Raw genomic sequence first — 20,173 nt, forward strand, 5'->3', positions numbered from 1 at the left:
TAACGTTTCTTACCCTTCTCTGATATATATATCTAGTTCTATGTTATTATGTGTAATGGAACAATCCATATTTTATAAGGTATTGACAACTTGGTGTGCTTTTTGATTTACTTACTTTTCTGGCGAGTGCATCTTTAAAAAGCATGAAATATTACTATACACTGCAAATTGCTCAGCATAGGGAATGTAGAGGGAAGATGGATAAACAACAAAGAGTCCTAGTAACTGCAGTGCATTTCTATGCGCAGTGTGCATACCCCAGTGTAGGATAATGGTGGAAGTGTCAGACTGGGACCTGGGAGATCAGGGTTCAAATCCCCACTCAGCCATGAATCTCATTGGGGGACCTTGCGCCAGTCACTTGCTCTCAGCCGAGCCTGAGTGCTGTTGTGGTGAATAACCGAAGGAGAGAACCATGTACGCCTCCTTGGGGGGAAAGGTGGGGTATAAATGCAATTAATATATATTTATAATTTATAAAAATAACACCAATAGGTCCCAGAACTAAGTTCACCCAACAGAGTGCTGCCTGATAGCTGCTTTTCCCTACCCATCTGTGACTCCTTTCTTGGCTTCCTCAGGACGGCACCTACAGAGCTACTTGGGACCTCCCCACCCAGCACCCTTCCTGTGGTTTCCTGTGGAGCAGCCAGACCTTAAGAGGGTGAGCCTGCTGGGTGAGAAGCAGCCACAGAGGAGAAGCCACAGCAAAGGAGGAGGTCCTGTGGTTGTCCTGAGCACCCTCCACCTGCCCTGAAGGCATCCTCGTCCCCATCAGCAGGAGATCCTCTTCTTCAGAGCTCCCAAACGCTGGGGCACGATCAGGACAGCAGCATCTTCTCTCTCTGGAGGTTTCCAGTCCAAAGATCCACTCTGACTGCAGCAAGCGCAGTTGGGGACCTGGCTCCCAGGGACCTGCTGGGTTCTTCAAACCTTTGCTCAGCCACAAACTCATTGAGCCCTCTCTGTCTGGCCATTGCCCTACCTCACAGGGTTGTTGTGAGGGTCCACAAGGCCACACACTTAAAAGTAGCAAAAAAAACCTTGTATGATTAATAAGCGGCAGTCTTCTTGCTTGAATCCAAGGTTATTTTTGTTTGTTTTAGACCAGCGGTTCCCAAAGTAGGCAGAACTTCCCCCTCCCCACGGGGCTGCTAAAAGGCAAGGGGGCAGCCAAGGATGCTGGTGGTGTAAATGACTACCAGACTTTGAAAAACTGGTATCACCAGATCAATTTCATCCATTTTGTTGAATTAATTAAACTTAATGGTTTTACTTGGATTTTGAATAAACGTGCAATTAATTGTTACTGCTTTGAATTTTATTGTGTTATTATCTTCCTAAGTGGGTAGTGCAAGCAGCTTTTATTGGGTAGAGCAGGGGCACTGGGGATGAGTTTATGGAACCAAGGGAAAGTGGCCTGGAAAAGTTTGGGAATCACTGATTTAGGTTATCTCTCTTTCTCTTTCTCTTTCTCTTTCCCACTCCCTAACCCCAAAGACTTGGTCTCTTTCAATTCACAAAGATTTTTTTTTGGGGGGGGGGAGATACACAGAGCTACAGAGAACCCCACCCCTCCCACTGATAAATTAAAGAACAGCCTGGGCATATAATTCAGGATACTATTTTTAATTTATAAAGTTAGGGTTTAAAAATTTATAAAGTTAGGGTTTAAAAATTTATAAAGTTAGGGGTATAAAAATATACAGAGCTTTCTGGGTGGGGGAACATCACCATGGTCGAGAGGGGGACCCCTCTCTCTTTCCCCTCCCTCCCCCCTCCCAGGACCCCTGAGGCAGATGTGGAAACAGGCAGTGCAAGAGAAGAGGCTTCTGGGCAGTGCAAAGAAGCAAGCGTGGCCCGTTTGCCCCAGGGCAGAAAGGAATCTGGGGTGGTGGACGTGGCCAGACCTCTTCAGTGGCCAGGAAGGAGCAGGATGAGGCTCACAGAAGGATGGGGGAGAAGAGACAGCTTTGGCAGTAAAGGGGGACTCCAGAGCACCGTGGAAAGACTGGCAGCAAAACTGCTTGCGGACAACCTCAGCCTGATCCCCCAGACCTTCACAGCTGGCTCTGGAACCACTTCAGGGCAGGCTCCTTGTTCGCAGCCACCCACTGGATGTTGGCCTTCGTCTTCTCCAGGGCCTGCTCCAGTGCTCGTGTCCCCGAGCCAAAGCCCACATCCGCGTTGTCTGCCTTGAACTGCTCCAGCTGCCGGGAGGGAGAGAAAGCAGGCAAGGGGTCGTCACTGTCATCATCGGAGAGTGTGAGGAAGTGGTCAGAATGCTGGACTAGGACCTGGGTGACTTGGGTTCGAATCCACACACATCCACTCAGCCATGAAGCTCACTGGGCGACCTTGAGGGCCAGCCCCAGTTTCTCTCAGCCTAACCTACCTTGCAGGGTGGTTGTGCTGAGGAATTATCTATCACATGTACGTATATTCCACCTTGGAGGGGAGGTGGAACATAAACAAGCAATTGTGGATTTTTAACTAAAAAGTGCCATTTGCTTTACACTGGGGTAACCAACACCATCCTTTGCTACGTGAGCAACCCATGTAGAACAGAACTCATTTTTTTTGTAAAGAATTGTCCCACTTCTTAACACTTAAATTGTTGCAACCTGCCCTGGGACCTGCTAGTGGAAGGCAAGGAATATATTTTTTAAAAAAAGAATGAACACAACAGTAGCCACAGGGGTGAGCAGGGTGGGGGGAGAGGATGGACGTGCAATTCACCTGAGTAGCCCCTTTAAAAAAAAACCTGGTTTTTTTAATAAAAAAAAACAGTTGTTTAATTTACGCTATAACCCTTATTGATTAAAGTGTGGCTGCCCAGGGCAGGTTGGAAGCCCCCACTTCAAACAAATGGAGGGCAGATGTGGGGGTCTGGAACTGGGGGAGGCTGTGGCCCAGATCCATGGGGTGGTCTTTCCAGCACTCCACCAAGCCTTGGGTGTTCTGAGGAGTGCCTGGTATCCTTTGGGTGGCCTGCGAAGGGTCATGCCTTCTGGCTCATCAAGGTGTTTGCCCCCCACCCACACTCTGCACAGGCCTCCCTCCTGCTCATCCGACTGTGTACAGTCCTTACCTGCTGGAGCTCAAAGTTGGAAGCAAATCTCTGCGTCACCGCCTGGATCAGGTTGGAGAAGGAGAAGGAGCCTCCGCCGTACCTGGTTCGGTGGGTAGGGGGGTAACGGGAGGAAAGGGTGAGCCTGGGCACACACAACCAATGCCCCTCCCCTGTCACCAGCTCAAATCACCCCACTCACTGGTCAAAGAGCGTCTTCCAGTTGGCCCGGACAAAGTCCCACACAAGGCCCTGCCCAACCACGTTGCGGGAGATGCTGATGATGGTGGACGTGGCATCCTGACGGCGGATCTTCGTGGGGTCCAGCGAGAACTCAAGGTACCTGTGGAACCGGATGGGGGCAGGTCCTTGAGTTGGCACCACTGGCAGCAACTCCAGGGGACCCTGGGGGTCTGGGCACCCACAAAACCTCGCCCTTGCCCAACCTCCCCCACCACCACCACCGCTGCCTTACCTCTGGCATTCAGGCGCCCCAGTGGCAACCGGGCCAGGGCCTGCAACTCTGCCATGGGCCTCTGTTGGGGCCCGCTGCAGCTGTGGGTGGAGGCCGTGTGGCAGACAGAGACCCCACAGTGGAGGCTCAGGCCCTGGTTCAGGTGTTGCTGTGGCTCTGGAGCGCATGTGCTCGCACTGCGCTGCAACGTCATCCCATCGCAGTGAAAGCGGGCCCAAGTTGGCGCTACTGGCTGGCATGAAGAGGCCCTCTCCTGGCTGAAACCTGGCCCTCTCTCCACCTTATTCAGTCCTTGAAGACCACATCTGCCCCTTGCCGCTTGCTTCCTGGGAGTGCATCTCCCAGGTGAAAGGGGCCACAGGCCTGACTAGAGGAAGGCTGGCCCCTGCTCATCCCTAGGTTCTGAAGAAGCCTGGCGCATCCTCCTCATCCCCACCTCCACCCTACAAGGGTCTTGTCCGGCTGGGGCCACCTCACCTCTGGAGGATCCAGGGCTCCTGGCTGCAGGCCAAAGCAGAACGGAGCTTGTCAGCCTCAGACACCACGGTGGCATTCAGGAACATCTGCCAGCCAAAGTCCCAGGCCTCCTCCCCACCTGTAGAAATGGCACTGCAGTAGATGGCAGAGCGCAGGTTGGGTGTGATCCTGAAGGCGAGAATGAAGAAACGATTCATTTTTTGCATAATTTGTATTAAATTTTCTGTTTTACAATTTAAAATACTCATTTTACACCCTTAAGATATGCATTTACACCCCAGTGAATATTTTGTGCTACTATTTTATTGCTGTTATTAACAGATCCTATTTTTAATGGATTTATTTTTATATATATTGTTTTAATCCTATTGGTGTTTAGTTGATTTTTAATGATTTTTAGTTCTTTTATTTTAGCTTTGTTCCACAATTTTTATTTGTAAGTCACCTTGAGCCCTGGTCCAGGAGAAAAGTGGGATATAAATAAACAATAATAATACTGGTCTGCAAACCACTCTTAGAAATGTATTTGTTTTTGATTAAGCAGCATATAAAAATTGCTAAATAAATAAACTAAATTTATGATTAGCTGGCAAAGCAGCAGCTGAGGACACACGGATCACTCTTGTGTCCTGAGATCCTGCAGGAGTGGACTTTCTCTGCAAAATGAAACAGAGATGCAAACTTGCCTGACTGGTGTAAAAAGGCACTGCTGTTTCACTTTGATCTAGAGGATTTGCCTCTCCAGTGCAACCATGTGCATGCTTTCTTGGAAGTAAATCTCTCTGTGCTCTGTGGGAGTTACTGGAAATGATGTATCTGATTGCAACCTTTACATCTGGAAAAAGCGAGGGTCACTTCCACACTTAAAGCACGTGACTTCCTGCAAAGAATCTTAGGGACTGTAGTTTCTTAAGGGCAGTGGGAATCATAGCTCTGTTGGGGTAAACTACAATTCCCATGATTTTCTGGGGGAAGCAGTGACTGTTAAAGCTCTACAAATGTGCTTTCATTGTTTGGTGTGGATGTGAACCCAAACCAGCCTGAGGGATTGGCCTGCTCAAGGGGCGGAGGGCTCCCCAGAGGTCTGTCCTGGACCATCAGGCATAGCCACAAACACTTACGGGTTATTGCTGGGATTATTCATCCAAGTGTTGAACAAGTCACTGGCCAAGTTCTGGCACTCAGAGATGCCAAAGGAGCAGGCTGTGTTGATGGCGGACATCTCGTTGTACCTGGGCAGGGAAAGGAAACTCAGGGTGTTGGACTGGATGAACCTTGAGGTCATAGAATCATAGAATATTGGCGTTGGAAGGCAAGTCCACAACCTCCTGAGGGAGACCATTTCACTGTCAAACAGCTCTTAGTGTCAGAAAGTTTTTCCTGATGTTTAGTCTCCCTTCTTGTAACTTGTAGCCATTGGTTCGTGACCAACCCTCCAGAACAGGAGAAAACAAGCTTGCTCCATCTTCCACGTGACAGCCCTCAAGGTATTGGAAGATGGCTATCATATCTCCTGTCAGTCACCTCTTTTCCAGGCTAAACCTACCCAGTTCCTTCAACCATTCCTCATAAAGCTTGGGTCCTTTCCAGCTCTACAATTTGGTGATTCTATGACTTGGAGAGAAAAGCAACTCAGGAGGCCTCCTGGCTGCAGCTTGGACCTGGAAATCCCAGGCACAGTGTGTTCCCAGCATATCTGTCAACGTTTCCCATTTTTTAAGGGAAATTCCCTTATACCGAATAGGACTCCTTGCAAGAAAAGGGAAAAGTTGACAGCTATGGTTCCCAGCTTGGAGCACTATTCCTCGGGCACAGAGGAAGCCTCTCAGCCTTTTCCCCTGCCACTGTGAAATGATGGGATGGAGGCTTATCTTCCCACCTCCCCCCTGCCCAGGGCCAAAGTGAGAGCTGGAAAGAGGAGCAAGAGGCAACAGACACCCCCCCACACACACCTGGTGCTGCATTGCAGAGACAGTTGGCCAGTAAGATTAGCCCCTCCTTTGAGGGTTCTCCTGCCCCAACCAGGCCAGTTGTCAACCCCAGCCTAGCCCCTCCAGTGCCCCCCCAACACATTCCCCTCAGTCCAAGGAAACTCACTGGTCCATCAGGCCATCTGGGATTTTGGTCCAGTTAGCGGTGAGGTTCTTATAATAATTGAACAGAGGAGTGACCTGCTTCTGGATGTATTTCTGCAGAGGGAGAGGAGAACAACGCAGCGGTCATTAGGCAACGTTCTCTCTAAGAAAGAAATGGGCTGATGCCTGCCTTGTAGCCCCCTGCCCAACTCCATCCCTGATTAGCATTGGCTGGGAATGCCCTTCCCCATTTGTAGGGTGAGGCTGGGGGGGGGCTCTCCGAGGGTGCAGGAGTGACACTCTCTCCTCCTCCCTCCCAGCCCACCTGGAGCCCCTCGTCCCTGGAACCCCCACCCATGCCCACCACGACCAGAGCTCACCTGCATGGGCCCATACACCTGGCTGCGGTCGAACATGAGCTGGAAGTAGCCCAGGTTGCTGAGTGCTGCACTCCAGGGCAGGTAGTCTCTCTCATTCCCCAGGTAAAGGGTGGTGTTCAGGGCCAGCTCCGTGCTGGTGTAATTTGCCCTGGAAGATTGAGATCGCTTTGGGTGGAGTGTGTGTGTGGAGCAGGCTGGTGGGGCCCCTCCCATCCCCTGCACAGTTCAGCAGCCCTGCATTTAAGGCCACCAAGACCACAGGAAGTCATTGCCCACCCCCACAATTCTTGGATCAAAACCTAACCCAGAGTCCTGTTTGCAGTGCCAGCAGTGAGACTTATGCAGCCTTTTGCAACCTAGAGCCCTCCAGGTGTTTTAGACCAGTGATTTCCAATGAGGGTGCTCTGGGGGAGGATTGCCTTGGGGGTACTAAGAGGCAAGGGGTTAGGGTTAAGTGGGTGCTGAAGGTGTAAATGACTATCAGAATTTGAAAAGCTGGTATCACTGATTCGAGTCCATCCATTTTGTTGAATGGATTAAATTAAATAGTTTAGACTGAATTTTGAATAAACGTGCAGTTACTTGTTTCCTCGTCACTTCCCTTCTTGCAAAAAGCCTGTTTCTTTTGGGAGAGCAGCTTTGGTTGTGCAAAAGTCCCAGTCAACTATAACAAGGCAATCCAAATTTGCAAAGATGTGACCGAATCCCATCCAAAAGCTGCAACAGTCTGAAAGAGCCCGTAACCCAAAACATCCGGAGGCATCAGGATGTGGAAGGCTGGCCCAGGAAGATGTGAAGCTCCTGAGCATGGGCAAAGTGCCCTGCTGTCACTACTAGGGGACCCAATGGACCTTTGCAAGGGGAAATTTCTGGGCAGACGAGCTCAGGCACCTCACACTCTTTCGATTTTACACAAGAGCAGCAGTAAGCCTGGGTGCCTTGGAAAAATCAGAGCATGCACACTCCACATAAGTGGGTGGGGGAATGTGCGTCAACCCCAGACTGGCTCACTGGTTCCAGAGGCCAGCCCAGGAAGGACCAGGCAGGTTGGACCTGAGAGCACCGACAATAGCCACTTCTGCATCCAAGCAGCACAAGAACCCTGCTGTATCCTCATACGCCACCAGAGGGCACTTGGACAGAGGTTCGGCTTGAATAGGGTTGCAAGTGTATATGGAGATTAGTCACTCCCAGATACAGGGGAGCTGTAGGTAACCCAAAGTCTCACCTGGCCAGGTTGAAGGAGTCATCGATCAGCTGAGCACGGTTAAGAATTGGGATTTTCTGGAAAACAGCAGAAGTTGCTGGTCAGGATGGGAGGAATAGGAGGCTGGTAGGAAAGGGTGAGGGCAGGAAGGGAGCTGAAATGTTAGACCAGTGGTTTTCAACCAGTGTGCCGTGACACCTTGGGGTGCCTTGAAAGATGGTCAGGGGTATCGCGGGCAACACTGGCCTCTGTCCCTCTTTCCTTTCCTCCCTCCTCTGATGCCCTCTTACGTCTCTGCCTCCCAAAGGTTTGCACAGCTGTTTGTTGTAGCAGCCCCGGCTCTAAGCTCCGCAGGCGAACGGTGCCTCTGGGAGGCACCTCTCTTTGGGGCGGGGGCAGCTCAGAGACCAGGCATGGCAACAGCAGCTGCCCTCGGGACTCCCAAGGAGAGAGGAGAGGAGACGAGGCTGAGGGAACGCTCCACAAGGGAGGGTGTGTGGAAAAGGGTGAGAGGCTGCCAGCTCTGCAGGCAAGGGGTGACTTAACTGGGCTCCTGAGCCCCACAGGGGTGCCAGAGAAAGAATGTACTGTAGTTGGTCAAGGGAGCTGTGGACTCAAAAAGATTGAAAACCTCTGTGTTAGACCAAGCCAAGTCCAAGCATAGGGGAGCCCTGCCCCACCCGCCTTGCAAGGCCAGGTTCCCACATTCGCCCGAGACTCATGATGAAGGCAGAACACTGCTGGCATTTCCTGCTAGTTCAGAGTTGTGGACCAGTCCCTGGTTTGGGGCTCCCAGTCTGTCCGAAACAGCCCATTTCCTTTTGTGCTATGTCATTTAGATTGTAACCCTGAGAGCAAAGTCAGTCTTATAGTACTACTGGTTGTTGTCAGCCACTCTGGGAGCCATTTTCAGCAGAATAATTCCCTCCCACCCTTGATTTTACTGTTTTACCTTTTGTAAACCACTTTGATGGTGTGTGTGTTTTTTTACAATCAAGTAGTGTATAACTTTTATGAAATAAATAAATAATACTGAGACAGGAACAGTATTTCCCCCACACAGATCTCCATCAGTCACCAAAGCGAATGGTATTTCAAGGGCTGCGGGGGCGGGGGGGGGGAAGCCTTTGCCTCACAGACTCTCCAGTTAGACCTTGGAGAAGTTGAACTGGAGGAAGATGGAGACCTGGCTGTGTTCAGATGAATGGGACCCTGGTTGTGTAGAGAGGGGGAGAAGGGAGTCCAGGTCTGTGGCTACCTGGTGGTCTGTCTTCAGCTGCTCCAGGAGCCTGTCCCAGTTCTCCTGGTCATAGTTCACCCGGAAATATCCTGTGACGTTAATGTTGAGGAGCAGCCACGTGGTAGGATCAGTCCCAATTGAGAAGTTGGAGTTCTGAGCTGCAAAGAGAGAGAGAGGGGTGACCTTGCGTGTGCTCTAGAGCCAACTGCCCTCCCCCTGCCAAGGTGGGCTCAGAGTGGCCCAGCTACAAAGTGTGGTTCTAGGAAAGATGGCTAGAAAGGCATCTCTTGGCAATGGGGATGGCTGTCCCTCTTCTCTAGCTAGCCAGGGAATAGTATGGTGCCACTTTTGCCTACTTGACTACAAAACTTACTTAAAAGCCTCAACCAAGCAACCATCTTGCAAGGTTGGGGTGACCCAGTACTTTGGTCTGGATATAATCTGTATATAAGGCCTAATATATTGTTCTCTACAGACCCTCCCAGGTGCTAAGATCAGCAGAGAGGGCCCTCTTGGTAGTTCCTCCACCCTCAGAAACTTGTGGGGGTGGCCCAGTGTGTTGAACCAAAGGTGAACTGTTCTGGACGCTCTGCAAACACCATCTCAGTAGTCAAGATAACCCCATAATTTATTGGTAGTTGTAGCAACGAACTCATATATGTTTATATTTTTTGCTAACTGGCTTGCTTTGATGTCATCCTTATCTATGGGCTTGGGTGCTGGGCTCTGAGCCCAGAAAGGGGAACTATCTGTAAGATTTCGGTAGCTGCCACCTGTCGTCTCCTCTAGTCAGGTGAAGGGATGAGAAGTCCTAGACAAAGTGACATATACTGCTTTGTGTATTAAAAAAATGTATGAATGTTTGCTTGGGTGAGGACAATCTGTCCCCTTGCTGAGGTGCCCGTCCCACGTCTGTAACGGCTAGGAGACCTGGCAGGCTGATTTGCTGCAAGTCTACACCCTTCTTCTTAATAAAACACTAGAACTGATCATTGGGCATCCTTCTTTGTTATCCTGCACCCAACCACTCCCATGAGGCCTACTTTGGGTCTGCGGTTCAGAACACCTGGGAGAAGAAGGCATTCTCTGTGGCATCCCTTAAGTTGTGAAATTCCCTCCCCACATGTATGCTGAAGACGAACCTCTTTACTCTGGCCTTTCACACCCAAGATACATGTTTTCAGGACCCACCCTACTCCTGTGACTGCAACTTAGCTATTTTAAATATTGAATACTGAATAGTTGTAAGCTGCCCTGGGGCCTGTTGGTGAAGGGTGGGTAATATGTTAAAGGAGGAGGAGGGGAAGATGGAGGAGGAGGAGGAGGAGAAGAAGAAGAAGAAGTTGTATTCAACAAACTTTTACCCTTTGAAAATTAATGGTCCTCAGTTAGCTACAGCCATGAATTTCAGTGGGTGTATTTTGAGTAAAAGTCAATTGAATGCAATAATAATCCCAGCGACATCACAGTAAAGCTGGGAAGATGGTCGCAGTGAAGGGTACCTGTTGTGCTTGTGAGCCAGTACAAGGGTATTGGATTATCTGACTTCATCGAGGAGATAGGGACGATCCAGGTGTAGCTGCAGAAAGAAACAGACAGGTGTGTCCTCCCTTGTCCTGAATCAAGCCAAAGGTCTCTTGGCTTCCAAGGAGGAGGAGCAGGAGAGTGCACTGGCCAGGGAGTCTAGTGATGCCCTGCCAGGAACTGCCAATGGCCACAATGCTCTGGACACAAGCACACTCTTTCCTCCAGGTCTTTCTGGACTGGATGTGGCCTTTCCACGGAGTCTGTGGCTCAGGGCTCCCTACTTACTTGAATTGTGAGGGTCGGTGAACAACAGATGTTTGGTCCAGCAAGAAATGCTTCTGAGTGAGGCTCCCAGTAGCGGTGTCCACAGTCACCACTGGGAAGCCCATCTGCAAGGTCCACCGGTCCATGATTTCTTTGACTGTGCCAGGGAGTTCAAACCTGTCTTGATCTACTTCCTGTCCAAAGGAGGGAGTGTTAATGAGGCACAGGGATTCATAGCAAAAAAAAATCAAGAAGACTTGTGGCAATGTAAAGCCTACCAAACACATTATGGCATCATAAGCTTTGTCAGATGCAATCAATGCAAAACACTCAGCTGTGGCTTCTGGTCACAGTCACACACCCCTTTCCAAAACTCTATGTTGCTTCAAGGTGCCCTCCTAGGGCTGAGCCCTCCAGCCCCACATAAGGGTTTAGCCCTCATAGCTATGGATGGACAACCAGGAAATAACCCAGTTCTGTTGAAAATCCCAAAGGTAATATTTAAGGGGAAAGGGCAAAGCTCAGCATCTGATTTGCATGCAGAAGGTCCCAGGTTCAATCCTCAGCTGGGAGATACTTCCTTCCTGCAAACCCTGGCATGCTGCTGCCAGTCAGTGTAGACAGTACTGAACTAGATTGACCTAGACTCTGACTTGGTATAAGGGAGCTGTTCCTCCCCTTTTCAGCCTTCTCCATCAAGTAGTGTGCAGAGGCAGAAGGAAAGGGAGGGGGGCTGTTGGCACAGGGTCACATGCCAGAAAGCAAAGAGTGCCCGCGAACAAAAACTAACATGAAAAGCTCTCTTCTTCCCTCCCTCCCTCTCTGGAGAATGAAGTCGGTCCGGTATTTAGCACAGGAGACACTGAACTGTTCAGCATCACAAGCAAGGGAAAGGAAAGTCTCTGCCCCCAGCAGCTTGCAGTCTAAACTTCAACAGTGAGAGATGCGACTTAAGGAGGGGAAAGGGTGGCAAAGAGAGATGGAAGCAGGTCACGGTCACTGAGGCTCCTGCGACTGGAGAAGAGGCCGGTGGGAGCGAAAAACCTAAGGCCTGGAAGAAGAAGCAACCTTTGAGGGAATATGCAAAAGCAGAGTGGGCTGGGGGGAGGAGGTGGAGAAAAAAAGAGAAAAGGTAGAGCCAATTAAATAAGCAGGAAGGGTGAAAATCATGGGGTGGTGGATAATGCAGGAACAGAGCAGAAAGAGAGGAAGGCTGAGCTATACTCAGATCCTGTGGATTTCCCTCTTCAGCCAAATTTGACACCCGTCTAAGTGGGCAGTGCCCAGGGCAGGAGGGCAGGAGATGGGCTGACTGGACTGGCAGCCCTGATGTAGGGGGACATGCTTAAAATCTGTTGACAGCAAAATGCCAGCAGGAGAGGAGGATTCAAAATGAGCTCAGGGTTTGAGCAACGGCTGTACCGGGGGATGCCAAATGCACAGCTGTAAGTTGTTACACACACAGAAGCAGTGCTCAGCAAAAAGCCCAAGAAGGAGATCGTGAACTGAAAGGGAGCTGCACTGCAAAGGAGCCAACCGGGCAGAGTGGACATTTGGTCCCAGGGAAGTCAATCAATGCAACCATTCTGAGGCAGGCAAGTCTAAGACCCAGGCAGCTGTTGGACCAAGGCACAGCCAGCCTTGGCCAAGCCATGTTCATTCAAAGACCTGAGTTCCTGGCATCACAGGGCCAAATGCATGCTTGCTGAGGATAAGTCAGTGGCTTCAAGGAAAGCTCCAAAGATAACCCAGAATCTAGAAAGCCCATCCTCGAGGGTGGGGGGAGAGGCTGGAAGAAGGCCAGGGAAAATATATTTGGCCAAGGAGTGTGTGTGTGTGTGTGTGTGTGTGTGTGTGTTCACAGTTTCCAGATGTTTCTGAGAATTCCAGAAATTAGCTAAGAGGATGACTGTTTGCCCGCTGAAGACAAAAAGCAATTGTGTTCTTATAAATAAGGATGGGCTTTTGAAAATGAATTAGGCAACTTCATGCAAGACAGCAAACAATATTGTGTCTAACAACCTTGTGTATGTGTTTATGGTCTCATCCAAACTTGCCCTTGCCCCCGCTGCCTTTCCCCAGGGAAACCCAATCTTTACTGCCAAATTGGATCAAATGTCAATTGAGTTTTCCCCAGATTGATACTTGCACCGATCTATTGATAAAGAGGGTGTTTTCTGGGAGAAAGCAGCAAGAGAAGGGCAAAACCTCTCAGACCTGTGCCTAGAAAGTGCAGGACAAGTGGGAAACCACTCAGATCCACAGGACAAGGGCAAGTCTGGATGAGCCCTGTATAACCAGCACGTTGAACAAACCATCGTCCAACCAGGATGCAACAATGGTTGGGAGACCTATGAAAGCCCCTCCTCCCCCTTGGAAGAAGGCTCACCCCCACCTGCACCTGAGAGAAGTAGCTTCCAGACACTGCCTGGCCAGGAACACAAGAAGCTGCCTTTTACTGAGTCAGACCATTGGTCCATCTAACTCAGTATTACTTACACTGACTAGCAATGGCTCTCCAGGATTTTAGGCAGGAGCCTCTCCCAGCCCCTCCCTGGAGACATCAATGGGTATTGAACCTGGGGCCTTTGACTTGCAAGGCAAATGCTCTTCCCACTGAGCTATGACCCTTCCACCCTAACTAGAAGCAGCCACTGGCATTTTAAATGGAAGGAACAACTGGACGTACCAACTGGAGGTGATGCCAGAGGTCATCGTAGACAGTGTTTCCATATGCGAAGGCCTGAAAGTATGACTGCAGAAAGAACAGAAGGTGAATGAGAGAGAGAGAGAGACTGACGCCCCCCCATCCCAGCTGCCATTGGGCCCTTGGGAAGCCCATGCCTCCTTGGTGTGCAACCCACATTGCCTTTGCTCCATTAGAGTTTGCTGGGGAGGTGAGAATGCACGACCCTTCCCTTTGCTCACCCATGTCTCTCCCCACCCCCCACCCCACAGCAAAGCAGGGGGAGGAAGCGCCAGCCCAGGGCAGTGCAGGTATCACTATGAACAACCCAGCACTTGCCAAGACAGGCCTTACCAGCAGCCCCTTTCTGAAGCGGTCCTCAGTGAGGAATTCGGAGAGCATCCGCAGGACTGAAGCTCCCTGTGGAGAGAGAAGAGGGCAGTGAAGGGAGAGGCCACAGGATGTCCTCTCTCACTCCCCCCCATGATGGTTCCACACCCAAATGTAAATCCCAAAAGCCAGGCTTGCATAATTCCACGAGCCCCAGTAATGCAGCTGATCCTCTCAGAACCACCACCTTTTCATAGGTGGGTGGCCCTCTGCCAGTCTTAGCTTTGAAGTACCAAGGGAAAGGCGGTGGCTGCTCCCAGCTCAGTTCTCTGCAGCCAAAGTTGCTCCATCTGGGAAGGGAAGAGAGGCAGGCACTCCACCTTCCCCCAGACCCAACCACCCAAGGCACACTCACCTTGCTGTAGGCGATGGCATCAAAGACTTCGCTGATTTGCGCTGGTGTGTTGATCTCCGCTTCGGAGAAGGACAGCGGGTGCGAGGAAGCCAGTGCATCAATGGCCATCACACGGTACATTTCGTTGGAGACCATCAGGTCTTTCTGCAAATCAGTTCCCCAAAATCTCATGGTCCATCCTCACAACAAACGCTCTTAGGTAAGAGTGTGTAGTGGGGGATAGTGACTGGTCAAAAGCTTTATGGCTGAGCAAGGATTCAAATCTAGTTCTCCCTGGTTCAAGCTCACTGCCCGCTACTGTATTTACATCCCTTTCTACCTGGAAAGGGGACCCATCATGCTCTGGAGGCTCTTCCTGTGCCACACGGGAGCCCCTTCCAGTGGCAACCACACCATTGCCACAACATAAGACCAGCTCTTCCCTCGCTCCTACATGGACCGCATCCACACTCTGCCTCTGTGTGGGTTTATTTTCACAGAATCATGGAGTTGGAAGGGACCACGAGGGTCATCCAGTCCAACTTCCTGCAAGGCAGGAATTCTTCTTTTCTTTTTCTTTTTTTGTCCAATGCAGGGCTTGAACCCTGAGATTAAGAGTCTCATGCTCTACCAACTGAGCTAGCTCTCTTTCTCAAGCCAGCTTAATTCTCAGAAGCCATGAAAATTATAGTTTTGTGGGGAGACCGGGGTTGTGTACACCATGCATTTAAAGCACACGCACACACCAAAAATCCTGAGAACTGTAGTTTGCTGAGAGTGCTGGGAATTGTAGCTCTATGAGGGGTAAGCTACAGTTCCCAGAATTCTTGCAGTAAGGTGAAGGTGCTTTAAATGAGTGTATGAAAGACCTTACCAGCACCTTCAGAGAAATCCAGGGACCTTGAGATCACTTGGAAGCAGCCATCTTTGGTTTCCAGGGTGAATATGTCTCCAAACCCCCCACTACCTAGCCCTCTCCTTTTGCCAGCTACCTTTGCAGAGCTCAGGCTGCCTGAGAAGGACTTGGGTCAGGAGCTGCATTATTCCTCAGAAGTCTCCCAGCACCATCCAGCCCTGTTCTATCTCACAAAAGCAACTTACAATATCCCAGGTGGCCTCCGCCGCATCGGCACCAAGATATTCCACATAGGATGCAAAGCCTTCGTTCAGCCACAGGTCATTCCACCAACGGAGGGTCACGAGGTTCCCAAACCACTGGGGGTGGGGAAGCAGGAGGTTAGTCAGCCTTGAAGCCCCCTCAAATACTCCCTCGGTGCATGGTACTGGGTGGGTTTGAAGTGTGTCAGGTGCCCAGCCAACAATCACCTCATGGGCTGGGAGAAGTCTTCAGAAAACGGCCAATGAGAGTGAAGAGGGTCTGTTGACTGAGCAGGAGTTCCTGGGAAGAGCCCTGCAGCTAGACCAGAACACAGCCCATCCTGTCCAGCACTCAGATCTCCCAGTGGTCAACCAGGTACCCCAGGGGAAAGCCCATCAACAGGACCCAAGTGCAAGATCCCCCTCCCCACTCAAGTGGCCCGTGTGGTTCCAAAACCCGTAGAGAGTACCTGATGGGCCACTTCGTGAGCGATGACGGTCAGCACCCGCTCCTTGTTCCCAATGGAGGAGAAGAGCGGGTCAAAGAGCAAGGAGTTCTCACGATAGGTCAACAGCCCCCAGTTCTCCATGGCGCCAGCATTGAAGTCCGGGAGGGCGACTTGGTCTGGGGAGAGAATGTCCCATGAGCCAGACTGGGACCAGCTTGGGGGGGGAGGTGTGAGGGCTCTGAAAGGGTCCTAGAGCCCTCCTTCCTAAAGCTGGGCAAGCACTCACCAGGCTTTGAGAAGGAGTAAGGAGGGCTCTAAGACCCTGCCAGAGCCTTGCATGCCCTTCCCAAATCCCGCTCCTTTTTACTAGGCTTAAGGAGGAGGGGAGGGCATCAAATGTTGGTCATGCACAGGGCAACAATCTTACCAAGGTCATTTTCACCTTCCCCCTGCAGGCTCCCCCAGCCCCCGCTACCCACTTCCCACCCGAGCCTCGGGTCAGCCCTCCCTCCTGCTTCTGCACCAACCTAGTTTGCTGAGCGGGTAAGCTGTGTTGTAATGCCTCTCAAAGAAAGCCAGGATGTGTCCAGTGACATTGATGCCATAGTCTCCCTGGCCCTCTGCAATGGCTTTGGGGCGGCCCCAAATTCGCATCTGAAACGGAATAGGGATGTCTCAGCAAGGATCGTCAGCAGAGGACCAAGCCTGGGTGGGAGCAGGGCCTGGGGTCCCTGCCTGGAATAGGTGCCCAGAAATCCCTCCGAGCAGGGAGAGCTCCCGAGGCCCTCAAGAAGGAGGCGGTCTTCCCCACTGCCACGCCTACCAAGACGTTACTCTGTTGTCCCTGCACATAGTCAAACTGGCTGACGATGAAAGCAAGCAAGTAGGTTGACATCTTGAGTGTGGGTTGAAATACTGTCCGGTTCCAAAGCTGTCCGTCCAGCTGCATCTGTGTGGTGCCTAGAGTGCGGGGAGGAGAAGAGACCATAAACCTGCTCTGCTGATCTTGCCTAAAGTCAAGACCCAACCATGACCCCTGTTTATCTCCAAAACCCCATAACTTTTTGTCTGCATTTGCAGTTTCTGGAGTCCAAGGGTCCCAATCCCAGTGCAGTTGGTAGACTACATTGTTGGACTGAATGTGGCCATTCACCTTGTGAGTGTCATCAGTTATCACCAGGCAAACAGGCATTGTTACCCCAGAGAGAAGGAGGAGGCAAGAGGGTCCTGCCCTCAAATGACAGCACCCAGCTCAATGCTGTGCATTGCTCTCACAGTTCCTTTGCTCTGTGGCTGAGTCCATTCTGAAGCAGGATCCTCTCCCTCCAGCACGTTTTTCTAGTTGCCCTCACTTGCTTCCCTTTCTCTCATTTGGTGGACAGTTCCCAACAGTGCCAGCCCTGATGGCTGAGGTGGAATTACTGTTAAGCCCACTAATAGTGAGGCCAGTGTGAACTGACCACAAGCCTGGGAAGAACCAGTTAAAGAGGAACCTGACAGCTGACTGTTAAAGGGGGAAAACCAATTCCATTCAACATACAAAGAGGGGTCGGACAGGCACAGTAAAAAAGGGGAAGGGGTTGAGTCAGTTGTGGTTGGATGAGAGAGGGTGGAGTGCTGGTGTGGCAGAAGGTGATTGGGTAGAGGATGAACAGGTAAGAAGACATATCTGTCTATATAGCGTGCATCCTAATGGACTCTTTGGACTCTGGCTGGGAATTTGGTGTGAGCCTCTGTACTTGAGCTCCCAAGGGAAATCGCCTCCCTCCTCCCACACAGGCTTCTTCCCTTCAGGAAGGCTGATTCAGCAGCTCTTGGATCCCAAACCTCTGGTGATTCAAAGACTTCTCTCCCCCATTCCACTGGACACAGACCCCCCCCCCCCGCCCCAAGCATGTCCTGACTCCAGACTCTGCTTAATGGGAACACCATCCAGTACCTGTGGGAAGCAAGAGGCACCCAGTGTGGGCACAGAAACCTCCCCCTCAGTCTCCTCCCACTTCCGTCTGGCTCTCCCCTCCTGCCCTTCTACCCATGCAAGGAAAGAGCCGCAATCTCTTGGGAGAGGAGGGAGGGTGTCATGAACACAGATGGAAACTGAGGAGGAGGAAGTGGCAGGTGTGCTTCACCACCACCACCAAGGGGAGTCCCTTTGCCCCACCCTCCCTTACTCTGCACAGGCATGTTGGAGAGAGCCACATGGTCAGATGGGTGGATCAATACGATCGTGAAGGTGGCCTTCATGGCCGGCTCATCAAAGCAAGGAAAGGCCTTCCGGGCATCAGCCGCCTGCATCTGCGTTGTGGCCACCACCCTGGGAGAAGGACAGAGGCTGGTCAGTGCATGTTCCCCAGGTCCGTCCACCCACCCGCCATGCCATGTCTTCCTGATTTATTGAGACAAGGGGGCTTGTGTCTTCCAGGGTCTGCCCTGCTTCTTAGCTCCCCAGATATTTTCAAGGCAAGTTGCAATGCAAACACCCACCATGGGAGGAGGTAGGTGTGGGTGAAGCTCCCCAGGTTGGGTGCAGGTGGGGAGTTACCTGGAGCTCCTGAGCAGGGGCTTGGGGGGCATAGCCCCTTTTCTGAGTCAAGTAGCAACAGTCTCCATCCCAACCTCAGAAGTTCCAGGCCTGATTTGGCCATTACCCTGTCCTAGAACGGGAGTGGGGGTGGGGGTGGGCACTTCATGGGGTGGGGGCAGTCCCAGAGCTCAACTCTGGAGACTCTCAAGCAATGTCACCTAGTCACTCACCACAGTGGCACCAGGTCCCTGCTAACGGTGCTATGTCACATCCGTCCCACTTTGCTCTCCTGTAAACTGGTCTCCTCTCAACATAAGGAAAGCAGGAAGGAGTGGCAAGAGGGCTATGGGGGATCAGCCACCCTGGGTGGGGCACCTCCATATCAAACTAAACAACAGGTTGTGGTTTGCGGTTCTACAGAGGCCCTAGGGAGGACACATCGAGGACTTGCAAAAGGGAAAAAGCAGCTGTGGGCAGGGAGGAGAAGCTTTGGAGTGTACAAATGGCTGGGGAGTCCCTTGCCTTCATCCGCAGCACCACCCTTTGCTGCAATGTTCCACTCTGGGTGGATTTTCCTCCAGGTCCTTGCTAGGGATCTCTGTGGCTGCCCCAGAGCTGCAGGGTTGGTGACCTGGTGCCAGATGGGAGGAGAAGCCCAGCCTGTCCTGAGGGCAGGTGGGTGCCAGGCAGCAGAGAGGGATGGCTCTGGCCTCCCCCGTGCTTCAGATGCTGCTAACACAATCCAGTGTCTATAGCCTCCCCAACTCGCACCCTGCCAGGCTTATCCAGAGATCTTCCCAGACACGGAGACTGGCTGCAGGAACTCTATTTTTCATAGAACCAAAGAACTGTAGGGTTGCCCCACCACACAAACACACACACACAGTTCCACCTACTTGCGAACCCCATCCTCCATGTATTCACTGCGATAGAAGCCAGCCAGGTCATCCGCCAGCTCCCCACGGAAGCTGCTCAGCAGCTCATAGGACGCATTCTGCTGGAGGCTTCCGCTAAGCTGCACCACCAGGTATTCAGTCTTCTCCTGCAGCCAGGTCCGAGAGATGGCTGGTGCTGTGGACCCATTTACCCCACGCAGAGAGACGAGGTTCCCCGCTTGCTCGATGTAGCTGAGCTTCTTGCTGTGGATGAGGATGAGGTCGGTGGGCTGCAGGCACACAAATTGCACCGTGCTGTTGCCCGTGAAGACATAGAGTCCTTGAGCATCCTGGGTCAGGAAGGGTTGCAGGGTGACATCATAGTGCACGGGCTCGAGGGTCTTGGGTAGCCGCATTTGATTCCAAGGGTCGTTTGGGTTGGCCGTAGTGCCAGGAACACTGGGGGTGGCAGCACTGGTGGTGGTAGTAGCGGTAGCACTGGTGGTGGTAGTGGCGGTAGAGATGGAGCTAGATGGTGTTGGGTCAGACACATCATTGCTTGACTTCTGCTTCTCCTCTGCATAGACAACCGCCAGACCAATGATGGTGGCCACAGCGGCAACCGCAAGAACGATCCCAACTATGCCCAGCGTCCTGCTGATGAAGAAGCCTTTGGCCATGGTTGAGGATAGCAGGAGAGAGAATCTGTGAGAAAGAGAAGGCAAGGACCTGCAGGCCTCTTATATGTGGGCTCTGGGGTTTACTGATCCTGGTTCATTAGTTAATCATCAAACAGCTGAGAGATGGGCGAAGGTCACTGAGGCTTCCCAACCTTGCAGACAACTTCTTCCCTTGGCCCTGTGGGAGAGTTAATGGGGAACTGAGAGCCAGCAGCTTCAAAGTGCATGCAATCTTTACCTGCCTCTCTCTCACTCCTGGAGGGTGGGGCAGGGTGGGTGGGTGTGAATCCTTCCTTTCGTCTGCCCTAGAATCAGGGCAGTTAGGAGGAACCCCAAGGTCATGCAGGAATCACCTGAATCATCCAACATTGGATAGAGGTCATCCATAGATTTTAATGCTATTGCCAGATCAGGTGCAATTT

At 51.5% G+C, this 20,173-nt stretch overlaps 1 protein-coding gene and 1 long non-coding RNA gene across 5 annotated transcripts in view; one reads left to right on the forward strand and one right to left on the reverse strand.

Annotated features, from left to right (window-relative positions):
* On the forward strand, window positions 1–1,984 carry LOC310749784. Its single transcript, XR_014541780.1, has 2 exons — window positions 1–1,344; window positions 1,381–1,984. It is a non-coding gene; the product is annotated as an uncharacterized lncRNA (long non-coding RNA).
* Window positions 1,614–20,173, reverse strand: part of ANPEP (alanyl aminopeptidase, membrane) — a 33,948-nt gene continuing 15,388 nt past the window's right edge. For 2 of the 4 annotated variants that reach the window (XM_083586379.1, XM_083586376.1), the window contains exons 2-21: window positions 19,093–19,929; window positions 17,844–17,986; window positions 16,496–16,632; window positions 16,200–16,326; window positions 15,694–15,848; window positions 15,227–15,340; window positions 14,147–14,290; window positions 13,756–13,821; window positions 13,405–13,470; window positions 10,737–10,909; window positions 10,427–10,503; window positions 8,943–9,082; window positions 7,706–7,761; window positions 6,478–6,625; window positions 6,120–6,211; window positions 5,144–5,254; window positions 4,023–4,190; window positions 3,273–3,413; window positions 3,092–3,173; window positions 1,614–2,210 (exon numbers count right to left, since the gene is read on the reverse strand). In XM_083586379.1, the coding sequence (XP_083442505.1) occupies window positions 2,061–2,210; window positions 3,092–3,173; window positions 3,273–3,413; window positions 4,023–4,190; window positions 5,144–5,254; window positions 6,120–6,211; window positions 6,478–6,625; window positions 7,706–7,761; window positions 8,943–9,082; window positions 10,427–10,503; window positions 10,737–10,909; window positions 13,405–13,470; window positions 13,756–13,821; window positions 14,147–14,290; window positions 15,227–15,340; window positions 15,694–15,848; window positions 16,200–16,326; window positions 16,496–16,632; window positions 17,844–17,986; window positions 19,093–19,751 (2,949 nt within the window). In that variant the 5' untranslated portion in view covers window positions 19,752–19,929 and the 3' untranslated portion in view covers window positions 1,614–2,060. The remainder of the gene's footprint in view (window positions 2,211–3,091; window positions 3,174–3,272; window positions 3,414–4,022; window positions 4,191–5,143; window positions 5,255–6,119; window positions 6,212–6,477; window positions 6,626–7,705; window positions 7,762–8,942; window positions 9,083–10,426; window positions 10,504–10,736; window positions 10,910–13,404; window positions 13,471–13,755; window positions 13,822–14,146; window positions 14,291–15,226; window positions 15,341–15,693; window positions 15,849–16,199; window positions 16,327–16,495; window positions 16,633–17,843; window positions 17,987–19,092; window positions 19,930–20,173) is intronic. The other 2 variants (XM_083586378.1, XM_083586377.1) reach the window with 1 other exon arrangement.

Source organism: Podarcis filfolensis (assembly GCF_964270895.1).
Source record: "Podarcis filfolensis genome assembly, chromosome: 14".
NCBI lineage: Eukaryota > Metazoa > Chordata > Lepidosauria > Squamata > Lacertidae > Podarcis > Podarcis filfolensis.